Source organism: Nipponia nippon, unplaced genomic scaffold, assembly GCF_047370975.1.
Source record: "Nipponia nippon isolate SJK-2023a ecotype South Korea unplaced genomic scaffold, ASM4737097v1 scaffold_2, whole genome shotgun sequence".
In the NCBI taxonomy this organism is placed as follows: Eukaryota; Metazoa; Chordata; class Aves; order Pelecaniformes; family Threskiornithidae; genus Nipponia; species Nipponia nippon.
Genome location: NW_028262336.1, coordinates 2,483,676 through 2,501,017, shown reverse-complemented (window position 1 = coordinate 2,501,017; position 17,342 = coordinate 2,483,676). Strand labels below are relative to the sequence as shown.

The 17,342-nt window shown below is 40.6% G+C and overlaps 1 protein-coding gene across 1 annotated transcript in view; it reads right to left on the bottom strand.

Annotated features, from left to right (window-relative positions):
* The window catches only part of SPAG17 (sperm associated antigen 17), a 111,012-nt gene that overhangs the window by 14,549 nt on the left and 79,121 nt on the right, over positions 1-17,342 (bottom strand). Inside the window, exons 31-40 of the mRNA XM_087756878.1 lie at positions 16,074-16,228; positions 14,038-14,214; positions 11,725-11,852; positions 10,431-10,561; positions 8,624-8,751; positions 8,038-8,220; positions 5,554-5,667; positions 3,311-3,356; positions 1,539-1,641; positions 1,035-1,088 (exon numbers count right to left, since the gene is read on the bottom strand). Coding sequence (XP_087613004.1) covers positions 1,035-1,088; positions 1,539-1,641; positions 3,311-3,356; positions 5,554-5,667; positions 8,038-8,220; positions 8,624-8,751; positions 10,431-10,561; positions 11,725-11,852; positions 14,038-14,214; positions 16,074-16,228 — 1,219 coding nt within the window. The remainder of the gene's footprint in view (positions 1-1,034; positions 1,089-1,538; positions 1,642-3,310; positions 3,357-5,553; positions 5,668-8,037; positions 8,221-8,623; positions 8,752-10,430; positions 10,562-11,724; positions 11,853-14,037; positions 14,215-16,073; positions 16,229-17,342) is intronic.

Sequence of the window (17,342 nt, the reverse complement as noted above, 5' to 3'; positions counted from 1 at the left end):
GAGCGTACCCTGCACTTTTATAGTGAACTCCACAATGAAGAGGGGAGGGAGAGAAGCCTCCACAACCAAGCAAGGAAGCAGTGGATGTGGTAGGCTAGCAAAGGGCCTGGGGTGATGGGATATCACAAGGGACATAAGGGACATCACAATCAACAAACCAGAGCTGAAGTGGGGTCGCACCAAGCATATGCATATAAATAAGGAAGAAGAGATAGATCTGGCCTTCTTCAGACAACTGGAAGAAGCCTCACGTTCATAACGCGTGGTCCCCATGGGGGACTTAAGGCACCGTGCCCAGCACTGAAAAGCAGCTCTGCAAAGAAGGACCTAGGAGTCCTGGTGGACACCAAAATGAATGTGAACCAACAGTGCGCCCTTGTGGCAAAGATGACCAGCAGAATCCTTAGGAGGAGTTGTCAGCAGGTCCAAGCAGGCAGGGAGGTGAACCTTCCCCTCTACTTGGCACTGGTGAAACCACCTGTGGAGTACTGTGTCCAGTTCTGGGTTCCCTGATACATCAAAAGACATGGACTTAAAGAAGCAAGTCCAGAAAAGGGACACAAAGATGATTAAGGGTTTGGAGGATCTTTCATATGAGAGGAGGCTGAGAGAGCTGGGACTGTTTTGCCTTGAGCAGCTTTGAAGCACCATCACGTGATAGACATGTCTGGGGTTCTGAAAAATCAGCCAGGATGTGTGAAATACCCAAATCTTAACCTACAGCATCAGCATTTGAAAATACTAATTTAAATTATTTTCCATGCTGGTGGCCGAGCCAGCAAACAGAACACAGGACTTTGACTTCAGCCTTGTTTTGAATAGCATAACTTAACTTTACAGTGCTAGGCTTTGAAAAAATTGAGAGAGACTCAAACCATCCATTCAGCATTTCTGTTGCAGAAAACACCCCGTTATTTGCCAGCAAACCACTGAACCATTACCCAAGACCTGGTGAAATCAGCAACAGTCTTTCCAAAAACAGACTTAAGTTGGCTCTTAAAATAATCAACTTTCTGCCCTACTAATACTATTACCTGTACTCTTCTAGTCTGCTCTGCCACTTGGACACTGGTGTTACTCCTTCTGGGCTAAATGATCAGGGAAGAAACAAGTAGTGAAAATGAGAAAACTAGCACGATGTTTTATAAGCACAAAAATATTTACAAGATAACCCTGGAAAGAGAATGCTTTTTGTAAGAGTATTTTATATGAACATCTCAGGTGACTCCTGACTTCCACTTGTATGGTTTGCTGCAAAATTGTTCACTCATATCTGCATTTTTATTATATTTTTTTAATCACAGAAACCCTCAAAATCCTTTTCCAACAAACTTTAAAGTATCTTCGAGATAAGGAAAGAAGAGGCACACAGGGACAAATGATCATAGGAAAAGCTAGTAAAACATTGTGATATGTATCTAGAAGATCTAGGTCCTGGTCCTTAATGACAGTCAGCAAAGTACATCGCCTTGCCTGTGCGCTTGGTTCCATCCTTTGCATTATTTACACTTGCATCAGTTCTCGCTGGTCTGTCCTACCTGAACCTCCGCCGTTGGTCCTCTCTTTGGGCAGCGATCGTCTTCTCTGTGTGACACTGGCGATGAGAAGCCACCGCCTGTTCATACAGCTCAGTTACGTGAGCTGCAAGGTAAAGGGTATTATTGAATATGCGTGTTCTGCTAAGCACTGCTAAGTGTTATGAATAAAAACCATGCAAGTATATATTTTTAATGCATCTTTCTGTCACTTGATGAAAACCTAACAGATTCTTTATTACTGGGAGGGAAGAGGCAGAAAGAACTTCATTCCAAAATCAATTTCAGAACATTAACAGGTAGGAAAATAATTCAAGTCAATGTAGAAAGAACCAGAAGCAGATTAAGTTCCCCTACCCTGTATTTCCTGAAATATCTTTGTGTTTTTTCCAGGTACAAATCAAATGCCTGTGAATAGGAAAAGTTGCTGACATTCAGCCACTTTCTGACTGGGGAGCAACATTCCAGGTCTCTATCTCCAGCTGAAGAAAATAATGTGGGCCTTCAGGGACCTTTACTGCTTTCAGCTTACTTAAGTTGTGCTTAATTGTTTTGATCATGGCTGCTTCACAGCCATTCTCACAGAAGGAACTACTAGTTCAATATGTATAATGGAGAAAAGCCAATCTTTCCGTATTTAAGACTGACCAGCTTTGGGGCTTTACTAAAGAGTTTCCCTGTCCTCTGACATCTTCTATAAAACGTGTTGCTTGCTTCATGCCTCACACCTAAGCTGTGTGCCCAAAGAAGTTTCCTTGGTTGCAAATAAATTTCCATGGGAAAATTTAGGAGGTCTGAGTATTTCAGAGAGATGATCCTATTTGATCATGACAACATCTCTCAGTGTTTTGGGAATTATGTAATTGCAAACTTCAAAGTTAGTTTTTTTCTTTTGGTTTCGCTTTGGTTTTTTTTTGTCAGATTTTTCACCATAAAAATATACTTTTATTTTCCTTTTTCTATTTTTGCCTATCTTAAAGAGCTGCTTTTTCACACAATCTTCTTCATTAATAAGGGTACGTTACAAGTACGCCTCCATTTTAACTATGTTTTTAAATCGGGAAACTGTGTAGTATGCATTTGCTGCAGCAGTTTCCATTTACTTTGCACAGTATGCTTTTTTTAACAAGCAGAAATACTCTTGACAAGGCAGGAAGGGCAGAAAAATAACACATTAAAGGCTAGCATCACTATGGGACTGAATACTATGGATTTTTCTATGGGAAAGGCTTATGGATTTTAAAAGAAACAAAAACATCTTAATTCTTGTTTGTACCTATTGAAAACATTACTAAATGTTAACAAGTATCTTATGAAAACCTCAACAGAAATCCACCAGGGAGAGCTAATACATTGTTCCATCTTTCCCGCAGGCAAGGTTAATGTAACAAAAACACATGATCATTTAAGAGCAGATTTTCAAGTGTAATAAATAACCAGGACTTATCCAGTTGCTTTGAAAAACTTGTCTGAAAAGTTGATACTTGTATAAAAGTAACCAAGTACTGTCATAGTTCTTATACCTAAGAAAACTCAATACATGCAGAAACGTGAGTGAAAATGCCAAATACACATGCCGAGGAGCTGTTTTTTAGAGGTACTGCATCATCGATGCTAACAAGTTCTAATCACCTGTGAGAAATCGCACAGAAGCACGTAGATAGCACATAGATGAATTCACCTTTATGTTCCTTCTTTAAAAATAATACTACAGTACTTAAAAACTTACTATGATATTTTACTATTTTAAAAGGTACATATTAGATTTTTATTACCTCTGTCACAGGGGTTTTCAGTTGACTTCTCCCAGTTAGGGAAAGACTGCAATGAAGAAGGAATAACTGTGACCATGCCAGAAACGGACCTCACAACCACAGCACCCTGTTCGAAGGCTTTCTGTCCTAAACAAGCGTTATCTTGTTACCCGAGAATGCGACTCCAAGAATGGAGGTATTTCACAGTGTGTTAGAAAACATGAGCTGGTGAAAAAGGAAATGAAGTACAATTTCCCTGGTCTAAACAGTAGGTCTTGATGACCTGCTTCACAGGTGGCTTCGTATTTTATATGGTTGCTGTTTATTAAATCAACTAAGCCAGTTCATATGCAAACTCAAATCCTTCTGCAAAGGATATGAACCAGATCTAAAACTCATAGTCACAACAAGAAGTCAAATGGGAAATATGTTCAGGAATTTGTAGGCTTCGTTACTGAGGGTCTCTCTTGTGGTTGGTTTGCAGTGAAGTGTTTGGGGGGTAAGAGACTCTAAACGAAGCCATTTCCCTTACTCTTACGCTGTCCCTGAAGCAGTTAGCTGGAAACCAGAGTTCCTGCGACGAGGCAGTCTAGGTTCTGACAGAGCTGGGGAACAGCGGAGACGCGGGAGGAGTGCGACACCGATTCCTGGGTGGCAGCAGGTCCACAGCAAGGCTCTACTGCTCGGAAAAATAGTTGTCCAATGTGAAATCTGTACTTGGAAACGGGCTTATGGTAGCTGGTACAACCAACAACAGTCACTAGACAAGTCCATTGGAACGGGGCAGCATGTGAGATTCAGCACCTGGATCTCACCAAAGCAAATAAATGCCTGCCTAGAGGACAGAGGCAGATGGAGGTGCTGATAGATCACTTCTCTGTGTTCCTCTTTCCAGAGCGGCTGCGAGTTTCTTCCTGGTTTTTTTTGCTAGGTATTTCTTTACTCTCTTTTTAAAACTTGTACGTCACTTGAAAGTACTGAGCAAGGTAATATACAGAAGCTTGTAATATAAAAAAATTGACTTTAGTTGCAGCAAATGAAAATGCTAACTTGGCTAAAAAGTTCAGAGACAAATTCTAGAATTACATGGGGTTTTTTTAAGCTTGTAAGGAAAAAATAATAGTAAAGTTATAGCTCTATCCAGAAAACTATGAAAAGGAAATTAACAGCATTTAAAACTGGAAAGATCTCATGCCTAATGTTTTTGCACGTTGAGACAATGTTTAAAAGGTAGACTCTAAAGCTAAGATGATGTTTGCTTGCTAGAATACATTCACTTTTGAAAGGTGGATAGATCATCTGGTAGTAATATTCAAACTAACAGGGCTAGATCTTATTTTTCAAATGTCAGATTTTTTTAATTCATTGATTCATTTACTATTATTAATTTTAATTCATTGATTAAATGAAAATAAAAGTATTTCTTAAATGAGACTAAAAAAAGAAACCAGTGTTTAATAACTACTAAAAATCTAGCGTGTGAATTCACATCATGCAAGGTACCAAATGAAAGGAAGCTGTAAGAAATGAATAATTTAAATAACTGAAATAGAGCAAACTCATCACTCTCTATGTAAGATGTAGCAGTGTTTCTCTCATTCATCCTAATTCACCCCACGCACTTTTGCTGCTTGAGCTTTTCTAATATTTTTTACCACTCACCTCCCACTAACCTTACTGTTTCCTGACTGCTACCCCAAGTCCCTCTTTCCCTATTTTCCCACCTTTCCCATTCCCTATTCCCCTCCCTTTTCTTTTCATGCTCTAATTAGCTGTGCAAATTAGGAGAGCACATTTTCCAAAAACATAAATGCTATTCAGCAGTAATAACACTATGCCTCCAGATTGGTTTTGGATCATCCCAAAAGCAGGGTTTAAACTCTCACTGTGGAGGTGGCTGTGGTTGAAATACAAGTCTCCCACCTGCAATGACAACAGACTGGGAACATTCTCATCCTAACGTTGCGGGATACGGACATTTCAGTATTTTTAGCCTGTGTGTTCGGGAATATATCATTCCGTAGAGCCAAACTCTTGAACTGTTTTGAGCATTGCTTCCCCAAAATGGCAGTAGTGCCATTCAGTAGCCCAGCCAAATGCTGAGTGTGGCTTTGCTTTACCATTAAACTACAGCAGAGCTGGCACTGTGCTATCCTAACATTTGCTGTTTTATTAACGGATGATGCTGTGTTTTAAGGCTGACACTTCCAATGCAATACAATGGTTTTGTTGGAAAAAGCAGTTAAAAACTGTATTTCTCTCACCGTAACTAGTTCAAGGAGACTTGCAGCATTCTCCTTTTCCTCTTCTGTTCTTGGTTCTTTTACATTCATCTCTTCCAACTCATCTTCCTGCTTTAAAATGTTGTCTATATATTCCTGGTGGAACAATGAAAAAGAACAAGATAGATGCAGATGTTTTCTTTGCAGAGGTAGACTTAAGGGGCACATACACAGAGAAAAGAGTTTGTAGAAGTAATGGACATATACGCTTCTTCTCAATGTCATAAAGGCCCCTTCTGTGAATTTGTGTGAACGGATTATATAGATATCTAAAGGTTTGTACGGAGAAATAGTTTTTAAAAAACCCAACAGGTCAAAGAGAGGAGTACTTGCCGAGAAGGTAGCAGGTGAAAGCTTACCAAGGACTAATCAACTCTGAAGGCTAGCAAGACTATTGAATCTGCAAGAACTAATATACTAAGGACAAAAAGAGTTTGCTGAATCTCTACCAGGCCACTAGCACACATTAGCATCCACAATGAACGGTGTGACTTGCAGCACATCCAACAGCTATCTAGGTGCCCCTGCTCCATCAATGTGACCCCCTGCTTCTGAGAAGGCAGGTAGGTTTGGCCTCCCAACCGTTGCACCAGCCAGGCAAGTATGAGTGAGCATGCAAGTGCTTGAGTAAACTATGTGAGTGAATAAAGGAATGTGTTGAGTAAATAGCTGCTCTCAATAATAATCAATTATATAACAAAGATCAGCTTAATGAATAAAAGATGTTCCAACAAACATGATCTGTATCTCCCTCCTGTTTGATCTCCTATTAGGGAAAAGGGAATTTACAACAGCATAATTGAAAAATTAGGTTCAGGAAAAAAAAAAAAATCTAAAACTCTGTTTTTAGGCAGATGTTTACTTTGCCAGAATCGTGCTACGGAAAAGAACACTTTTCTTTTCCCACACTTCTTTATGCTTTAGAAGATCAGCTGGATGGGAAAAAGGGTCCTTACAGAAGGCTGTCCTAACACCACTCTGCTAGAAAGCTACATGCAGTACCAAGCTTTATGAATAGACAAGGTTTGCAGAAGCAATCTGTTTCCAGTTCCAGTTCTTTTTGATTCCTTTATACCGCTTAAATCTTAAAGGAGGTGGAGAAAGAAAGAATACCTTTTTCTTTAGATCTTGATTTAGTTCTGACGAAGTGAATATTTGGCTAAAGATTTAAGATACCTCTTTCTGGAAAAATCTATTCATTAAATATTGATATGTGAGCAATGAGGATATTTCCATTGCACATTAATGCAATTATTACAAATGTTTTCTCAGTGCCACTAATTGCAATTCTTCCTTCCCAATGTAACAAACAGCGTTCTTCTTTCTCTAAAAGCCAACAACAGATCTAGTCAATGAAGAGACTCACCTTGGCATTTTGGTGTGGAACTTCTTGTTATAGCATTGCCTTTGAAAGATCAGTATGCAATTTATATATTTATAAACTGTAAAAGGGTAAAATTTAATTCTGATAGACTGGCATGTTCCAAACATGCCAGGGCTGAACAGCTGTCCATATTTTTCTATTGCAAGCATGTCTTCTTTGAAATGTAAGGGGGCGGGGAAGTCTAACTGGCTACAACATGCTACTACCTTCACAAATTTCACACGCTGTTAACTTTCAAATTCCATCTGCAATGCCATCACCAAAATATGTTAAATTAATAAATTATAGAACACATTTATTTTGTTATTCTCTAATTGGTACGTAATAACGCGTTTTTAACTCTAAAATATCTTCTAAGAGCATCTTCACAATGTGAATTAAATAAATCAATGTTTTATACCAAAACTGAGAACTACGAAGCTGCTGACAAGGATCATCTGCAGAACGTTCAGATTCCATCTCAGAACACTTGCACGTGAGGTGTAGCTTGCACCTTGTTACAAACCAGTAACTCATGAGGGATGGCCACACACTTTGTCAGGAGGCTACATAGCTATTTGCTAGACAGGGATAGAGTGACAGAACTCAGCCTTGAACCTGGAAACGTTCTGTACTGATTTATGAAAACAAATACGTAACCAAAACGGGAGTGTGTCTCAGTGACCTGGTCAGCAAGTTAACTGTAGAATTATGGTGGGTTAGAAATTCTTGTACAGCTTCATAGATTTAAGTTTTTAAGGCTTTGGGAAGGAAAACAAACCCTAAGCAAAGTAAAAGCAAAGTAACAGATATCAATATTGACAGAAAGGAAACTATTTGTTAGTGTACTGTCTACCTGTGATGTGTACTGGACTGGATACCACATATTTGCACAGAAAAGAAGGTTCCACAAGAGATGAGTGAAAACAGTTGAGCTGCTTCAGAAATACACTTTTCTTAGAGCACCTGTCTACATATGAAGTGCTGATTGTTCTTCAAAAGTAGCAGAATTTTTGTCCCAGGGTTATGCTGTAAATTCATGTCACCCAATTTGTCTGTTCTCTATTGCTCACTGGAAGAATGAATAAACGTGATTGCACTACCTTGAGGGAAAGCTGCAGCTTTTCTCTTAGTTCATCACTGAGTGGCTTATACTGGAATAGCTGACGGATTTGCAGTTTATTAGGACATTTTCTCACAGGTACTGGCAAGCACGTCTTCTCTTTGGATCCAATGCAGAGACCCCTCCAAACAGGTGTTCTGACTGAGGGACCCGTGATCTTCCTCTGAACATGGACCAGAACAAGCAAAAAGAGCAAGAGGCTACTTATATTACTAATTAAATGCAGATATCAGCAACGTGTGTCTCAGCTGAAAAGCGCAAGCTCTCCTTATAGCATCATAGATCTAGACAATAAAGTCAGTAGATTCTTGGGCACAATTTATCTATTCTAAAACTTCTTCATCTGGCAAGATGAACTCCCCTTAAAATTGCCATATCGCCTTACTGAGAGCAGAAGCAGCCCAAGGTTTTTCCTGACATAGCCTGCCCCCTGCTTTGCCTGCTTAATAAACTGGACTTAACAACGTCACATTGTTTAGAGCTCCATTCCCCGCCCCCCCCCCCCCCCCCCCCGTGACAAACATCTATTGCTTAAGCGGCAAAAGACAATTTTGAAACAATTATACCTCAGGAGAAGAAAATGTGTCCCGGGTCCTTGACTGAAGGTTTGGAGGAACAATACTCTCTGGTTCTTTCTTCATTACCCAGGGGGAGGCTTCAGCCAAAGGGCGGAGGACAGTAATACTGAAAACACCTGGTTCGAAGACACATTTTGCTAAGAATCAGTTCAAATCCAAAAATGATGGTCAAGTGTCTCAGACGTCCAGAAAAATATACTTACCTAAGCATAAAAAAAACCTTATTATTAAGTGGTAAAACTCCATGTGAAAATGCGATGCTTGTGGCTACGGATAATATCAGATAACTGAGGTGATTATAGAAGCTGGATGAGTTCAGATCACTGAGGTGATTATAGAATAGTTGGACAAGTTCAGATTACTCAGACCACGTTCAACAACAGACTGCCTATGCTACTTGCTTTGACTATTGGGTAACAGCTCAGTTGTATAGTGTGTGGAGTATCCCAAACAAAGAAGAGCAGACCATCGACCCATGTTTACTGAATACTAATCTCAGAAGTACGTCATATTCAGAACATGCGTAATTCTTCACTGTATTTTATAGTTCACAATCTGATCACTGGATGGATTCCATTAGAGATTATAATCTTTTTTTATTGTTCTGATTAATATTAATGTTCTTCAAAATATTTTTTCCAACCCAACCCCAAAAATCTACTTAATCTACTATTATCTACCCCATAGGTGGCCTTCAAAATGGATATGACCACTGAGGTGCTTTGTCACAATGATACAAAATTGCAGAGCCTTGGTATCAAGGCAAATAAAGCTAGTATTGATAAAGATAGAGTACGAAGTCCGGAAAAGCAGACTTGCTACTATTAGAAATGACTGCTGGTTGCGAGCAGGACTGGGATTTTCACTGGGTATCTATCTTCTCCATCTTCCTGGTCTTTCCACCTTCCCTATCTCTCCGTCTCCCTCAGTGCCCTTTCTCTTTTCCTTTTCCCATGGCAAAATTATTTCGTTCAGTTTATAAAACGGGGAACTGGTTATTAGTGTGAATAGAAGCAGCATTTTAAAATGTGCAAAACCCTGGTAAGAATAGTAGGTGGGAAACCTGTTCCCCATGCTTATGATATAAATCTCTGAGAAGAATGTCTTAGTACTTTACAGCTTGAAGCAAACTATCCTTATCACCCCCCATATCCAGGACATCCATGTGTTCCTGTCTTTTTAAAGATATATTTATTTTCTTAGGATCTACCTGTTATGCCACAGTGTATTTTATAGAAACAGCATCTCCAACGAACTTTACAATGAGAACCAATCATTTCAGCATATAACTTCTTGTGTTGCTACTACGAGGTGGTTGGTGCCATGTACTTTCGGCATCCCCTATTTCAGTCATTTTTTTCCAGCTTCTTAGTAACATATATTTATCTTTTCCAACAGCCAGACTAGTCAACATCAGAGTATCATTGTCTTCATTGATAAATGGAGGTATATGATTAATGAAGACTGTGATACATTCAGTGTTTTTTGATGGTAAATACACAGAGAACTATGCATTTGGTCATCGCTTTTGTTTGCGTGTCTGAGAGTGGATAAAGATATGCCAGTTGTTTGTTTGCTTATCCCTTTACAGTGTCATTCAGTTAATGCTCTGCTTCCCAGACTTTTCCAGAAGCTCCTCTTCCCCGTGCTTCAGTGCCAGAAGTGTGGGCACCTCTCTACATGGGGAGAAACATTTTCAAATTTCCTGTCCAAATAAGAGTTTTGACACTTCTGACCCCACCTTTGTAATTATTTCTGTTATTATTTTGTTGGAAAAGAAATAAAATTTTCCTACCCGGACATTCTTGCACAGGATCCTGCAAGACAGCAGCAGCGGGATCACTACAGGCTTCGGCAAGATACTTGTGTACATCCCTGCTCCGCAGGAGCTCAGTTCCAGAACCATCCACGTAGATGACGAAGAACCTATACAGCCAGCCACACACATTGGATTGTATTGAGCATAGGAGGCAAGCTGTTGGCAGTGGGGGTATGCAGGGTGGCCTCTGCGAGGAGAGGGCAGGGGCTGCCCTGTGCTGGACACAGACGGTCCCAGCTGGCTCCAACAGACCCACCACAGGACACAGCTGAGACCCTCAGCCAAGACCACGGCACCTCAGGGAAAGCGTGTGTAAGAAAGGGCAAAATGCCCCACAGGCAGTGACAAGCGAGGGAAAAAATATGAGAAACAGCCCTGCAGACACCAAGGTCAGAGAAGGAGGAGGGGGAAGAGGAGCTCCTGGTGCCAGAGCAGAGATTCCCTTGCAGCCTGTGGAGAGGACCATGGTGGAGCAGACATCCACGTTGCAGCCTGTGGAGGAGACCACGGTGGAACAGGTATTCCCCTGCAGCCTGTGGACAGGGTCACGCTGGTGCAGGCGAATATTTCCTGAAGGAACTGCAGCCCGTTGAGAGCCCATGCTGGAGCAGGTTTAACCAAAAGGACGGCAGCCCATGGGAAGGATCCATGATAGAGCAGGGGAAAAGTGTAAGAAGGAAGGAGCAGCAGAGAGGAGCTGTTATGGACTGATTGCAACCTCCCATTCCCTGCGCTGCTGGAGTGGGGAGGAGGTAGAGGGGTCAGGAATGAGGCAGTTGATGTTGAGCCTGAGAAAAAGAGGGGATGGGGGGAGGTGTTTTACTTTTCATCTTTGTTTCTCACCATCCAACTCTATTTTAATTGGTAATAAATTAAATTAATTTTCCCCAAGTTGAGTCTGTTTTGCCTGTGACGGTAATCGGAAAGTGATCTCCCTGCCTTTATCCTGATCCACGACCTTTTGCGCCTTATTTTCCCACCTTGTCCTTTTAAGGAGGGGGAGTGAGAGAGCAGCTGGGTGGGCATTTGGCAGCTGGCTGAGGTCAACCCACCACACTGATCAAATCCAATGGCTTTCAAATTGCATTCTTTTCTAGATGACAAAAATGCAAAAGTACTGTGATGACACAAGAAAACGGAACTCCAAGATGACGACATCAAATGTGCAAATACAGAGTACTGAACAAAGGAAGTGCAAATCTACAAACCCTGTACAAATACAGTGTAGTGAAGAAAGAAAGTGTAAACGCATGAATCCAGCGTAGTTTACCTGGGGGCATGCTCATCATAAGTGATAGGTTTGTTAACTTCTGGGAGTGCTGATGCTGAACTTCTGTCTTCCTTGTCATCAGAGCCACTGCTAGGAACACACACAGATGTGCTGCCATCAGCCATGACCTATAATAGAAATTATACAAAATGAATTGAGTTACATGATACCTTTAAAAGAGTAACTTGCTGCTGAACTGTAACATGACCTAGCCCAGTGAAAGAGACAGAAAAAACATATTTCAGGATGAGCAACCTGGAATTCACAGGAAAAAAAAACAAAGAAAACTGAAAAGATAGTGAAAAAGGCAAAACAAGCATTTCTAGAAAGATGTGCTATATCATAAATGCTAGTATCACATGCTGATTTTTAATAAATGCTCAAGGATTGTTAGTCGTCACACAGGGCCATCTGTGACATTCCATCTTCAACATATATAGCTGCAGGCATCAATAGGCAACTTCACACAAAAATACTCACTTGCTGGTCAAGCCAGGTAACCGTATACTCAGGTACTGATGTACCTCTGCGAGGTATGTATGTATCTATGGATATACACCTATACACAGAGGTACACACAAATATATACAAATTTATATACATGTCTATATGCTAATATGTTAGTTAATAATTACATAGTACATACATATACTCACATATAGGTGTATATATAAATATAAATGTGTGTATACATATAGAAATGTGTATATACATACAGATGTGTGTATGTATATAGGTATATAGGTGAATGTATGTATAAATATATACCCCTATACACACACCTTTATATACTTGTTGACATATAAAGAGATATAAATTATATATATATGCATTATATATATTTATCCATCTACCTATATATACCTGGTGTATATACATATGTATAAATATATACACATCTATATATATGTTGATATATGAAGAAATATAAATAGATATAGATACAGATTATATATTTTTATATATACCTATAGGTATATATGTATAGAGGGGTCCCTTTTTAGGCATTTTTTCACTTCAAAAATACGGTCTCAGATAATCTTATGATAATACTGAGTAAATTTCTACAGTATTTCCTTCGTGTCATTATTAACTTACGTGCCACTGACATATGCACACAAGGTATAATAATACCTCAAATTCCTAGTGCAGTCAGTTGAAGGAGAGATGCCTTGGGAAGACACAGTTTAAACCAGAGTGATTCAAAGGGCAGTCCATGAACTGAACCTGACACACCCAGTCCGCGCCCATTTCTCTGTACTCTCAGGTGTGACTAGGGCAGAGGAAGAGCCAATCCTATCACACCCGCACCTCGTTGCCATCCCTACCAACCATTAATCTCACCTTTCTTACTACAGCCCCCCATCCACATCCCCTGCGACCAGTGCTCCTGCAATACCTTCAACTGCCCCACAGCCGCCTCAGCCTCCTTCCTTCGTGCCCTAAGTATCAGCTGAGAAACAGCAGGACGTGCTGACGCTGATGCCGAGCAACTTCTGTGCTGCTCTGAATTGCATTGATTTTGTAGGAACTTGGTATCTTTGAAATTTCTAACCCTCTGTTGATTAGTTCAAAATTTGTTAGGGAGACTGACAGACAGCATAGATTTATATAAGCACTGCTTCTTCAGCCTAGGAAATCAGGTTAAAAACTGTATTATAATGTATATGTCCAGCAGAACCTCAGTGCTCTTTCACAGGCATCTGGGACAATGGTAATGATTACCATTGCAACAACAGAAAGCGTACTCTAAGGATGTCGCATTTAGAATCTTTTATTAGAACCTTTAATTAGAAAACAGTACGTAGGTCACAGAGGCTTAGACGATGTTTTCTGAACTCAAAACTAAGTACTAACCTAACTCAAAAATATCTCTTAGGTGTGAAAAGATCACAGCACAATCAGTATGACTTTAAAGACTGAATCATTCCTTTTACAACAATATTTGCCTTACCAGGCAGATTACAGCACGTCTATGGACCTTCTGAAAAGCCAATATCCTCTCTCATTTTTAATCCTCATTTGCTGAGATGATTTTTTGCTATAAGGCAAGTCATGCTAATTAAGGTAACTACAGGTGAGGTAAACCGTAGACCATGTGTTTTATCTTAATCTCTCTAAAAAGGGGGAAATACCAAAAAAGGGAAACCCATTACATCATCAAGAACATTTCAGAGACCTGATTCAGGAGCTGTTCCTTCTGGCTAGCTAGGCTACTTTCGGAATAAGTACTACCAGGCTACCAGCTGACTTTGAGAGATGTTTATAAGATTAGTTAAAATGCAGAAACTTGTTTCCTTCCATGTATTTTACCTTGAAAAGATTTCCTTCAGGATCCATCATCTCACAAATAGTGCTGGAAGTGTGTTTCATAATGTATCTCCCTGCTTGTTTCTCTTCTTTCTTGCTGATGAAATCGTAAACTTCATGGGTATAAACTGCTGAGCAATCTTCATCAATGAAAAGAGAGCCTGTCTTGATGGGTAAAACCTATCACAGTAAGAAGGGAAAAGGTTCAGTCCTGAAAGGTGAAATCTTCAGTTTAGAAGTACCATGAAAATGAAGAACAGATGCAAATCAAGAGGAGAGCTCTCAGACCTTTACTACTGAATCATCCAGTTTTGAGGGACTAGAGAGAGGAAGAAGGAAGATGAGGTCCAGGAGTTAGGCTGATGTTAGTCTCTGTAATATTTTCTTTAACTTCAGGAAATTTAAGCTTGTGATTTGAATATTAATATTTAAATATGCAGTTGTTAGGAAATACCATAGAATCGTAGAATATCTCAAGTTGGAAGGGACCCATAAGGATTATCGAGTCCAACTCCCTGCTCCTCACAGGACTACCTAAATCTAAACTGTATGACTTGAGAGCATCGTCCAGATGCTCCTTGAACTCTGACAGGCTTGGTACCATGACCACTTCCCTAGGGAGCCTGTGCCAGTGACCAACCACCACCTCAGTGAAGAACCTTTTCCTAATATCCAATCTGAACTTCCCCTGATGCAGTTTCATTCCATTGCCTCGCGTCCTACCACTGGTCACCAGAGAGAGCAGATCAGCATGTCCCCCTCCGCTGCCCCCCTTGAGGAAGTTTAGACTGCAATGAGGTCACCCCTCAGCCTTCTCCAACCTGAACAAACCAAGTCACCTCAGCCGCTCCTCATAAGTCTTGCCTTCGAGACCTTTCACCATCTTGGTTGCCCTCCTCTGGACACACTCTAATAGTTTGATGTCCTCCTTATATCGAGGTGCCCAAAACTGCACACAGTACTTGAGGTGGGACCACACCATTGCAGTGTAGAGTGGGACAATCACCTCCCTCGACCGGCTAGCTATGCTGTGCTTGATGCACCCCAGGACATGGTTGGCCCTTTTTGCCACCAGGACACACTGTTGACTCATATTCAACTTGCCATCCACCCAAACACCCACATCTCTTTCCGCAGGGCTGGTCTCCAGCTTCTCGTCCCCCAGTTTGTATGTATAACCAGGATTACCCCATCCCAGGTGAAGAATCTGGCACTTGATCTTGTTAAATTTCATGCAGTTGGTGATTGCCCAGTTGTCTAGTCTATCCCTATCTCTTTGTAAGGCCTCTCTACCCTCGAGGGAGTCCACAGCTCCTCCTAGTTCAGTATCATCATCAAACTTACTTAATGTACATTCAATTCCTACATCCAGATCATTTATAAAAATGTTAAAGAGCACTGGCTCTAAAATTGAACCCTGCGGAACCCCACTGGTGACTGGCTGCCAGCCTCATGTAATCCCATTTACTATAACTCTTTGAGCCTGACCCATCAGCCAATTGCTCACCCAACGTATTATGGACTTGGTCTAGCTGTGTGCCGGACATTTTGTCCAGAGGGATACCATGAGAGACAGTATCAAAAGCTTTGCTAAAACAAAAAAACCCTACTGACTTCCCTTGGTCAACCAAATGGGTGACACTGTCATAAAAGGAAATCAAGTTAGTTAAGCAGGACTTTCCCCTTGTGAACCCGTCCTGGCTATGACCAATGACTGTATTGTCTCTCAGGTGTTTTTCAATAACTCCCAGAATAACCTTCTCCACAATTTTACCAGGCACTGAAGAGAGACTGACAGGCCTGTAATTACCAGGGTCTTCCTTCTTACCCTTCTTGAAAATTAGGACAACATTTGCCACCTTCAGTTGACTAGGACTTCTAATATCTAAATATTGGCAGAGTATAAAAGAGGGAGAATCACAGGATACGTGAAGGCCGTAGAGAAGGGAGTTAAAATAGTCAAGGTGAGAGATGCTCATGGCAGGGATCTTGGAACACAAAGATACATTTCACTGTCACAAACTAAAAATAATTCCCACCTGATATGTTCCCTGTGGCTTTGCTATAATAGATGTCCCATCTCCAAAGACAGTACGACAGGTACCATCCTCACAATTTGTTATAACGGTAGCAAACTCAGGATTCTCTACTTGCACAGATTTCACCTTCCTTGTGATGGCTTCCGAGGGTTCATCTAAGAATTAATACAGAACAACTAGACAGGAGCACATGAACCATGGAAAAGTCTTAGGATTCAATTTGCTTTTTCTCCCATAAGGCTGGACCTTTATCTCCTCAGTAAAAGACCCTCAGGCTTCATAACTTCCTTTATCACATAATTTTATGTTAGGTAAACAATATGCAACCTTCAAATTTTTGGACTGTGCACTAAATACAGGAAAATCCAACAGCAAAAAACATCTGTAACTATCTGTGGCTGGTGTGGTCAGGAGAGTACTCTCTAATTTATCAAGTACAGTACTAACCGTAATGATCTGGATATTTGTAACATACAAGTGGGACTACTAAAATTTTTTATACCTGTGATACAAGCTCTAAGATGTGAAGAAATTCCTTTTCAGCAGCAGAAGTCAGGGAAAACAAATCAAACTGGCATGTTAATTTGGCCATTGCCTTCCCATTGAATAGACAGACCAGTTCAAGGTCATTGTTTTGATTTTTAAAATCCCACAGGGAGGTGTTCCACAACCAGAACTTTCTGCTGTGTTTGAACAGGACAGTCCTGACACCCACACAGTAAATACACACTTCATGTTAATTACAGAGCTTACCCAGCAACTGAACTAAGCGTACAGAATATACTGTCAGCCAGAAGAAACACAGGTGACCGTTAGTCCCACTCGTTTCAGGCAAATGTAGCTTCACTGCTACTAGATGTGGCATTTTCCACAGCCGTATTTGATCAAATTTTGAATACCTCTGAGGTGGGTGTGTCCACGGCCTCACTGGGGAATATGAGGATGCCTTGGTCCTTATACACCTCTTCAGTTAAGCCTCAAATCAACTTGCTTGTTATATCAGGGTAGGTGGAGAGCAGGCAACCAACATACTAGACATACTCAGGCACCGTTGTCTCATGGGAAAAGTGGGTCATGTAAGTATATCCATGGAAAGAAGGAAATTTGCTTGTTTGCTACAATGTAGTTTTTGCACTGAATACTGATGAAAAAAAGACCAAGCAGACAAACTGAGCGTAGACTGCACTAGTGGATTTGTTATCTAGGCTATTGGCATGAGCCTTCTTTAGTATATTTTGACAATTGTCTGCTTCACAAGATAGAGCAGAG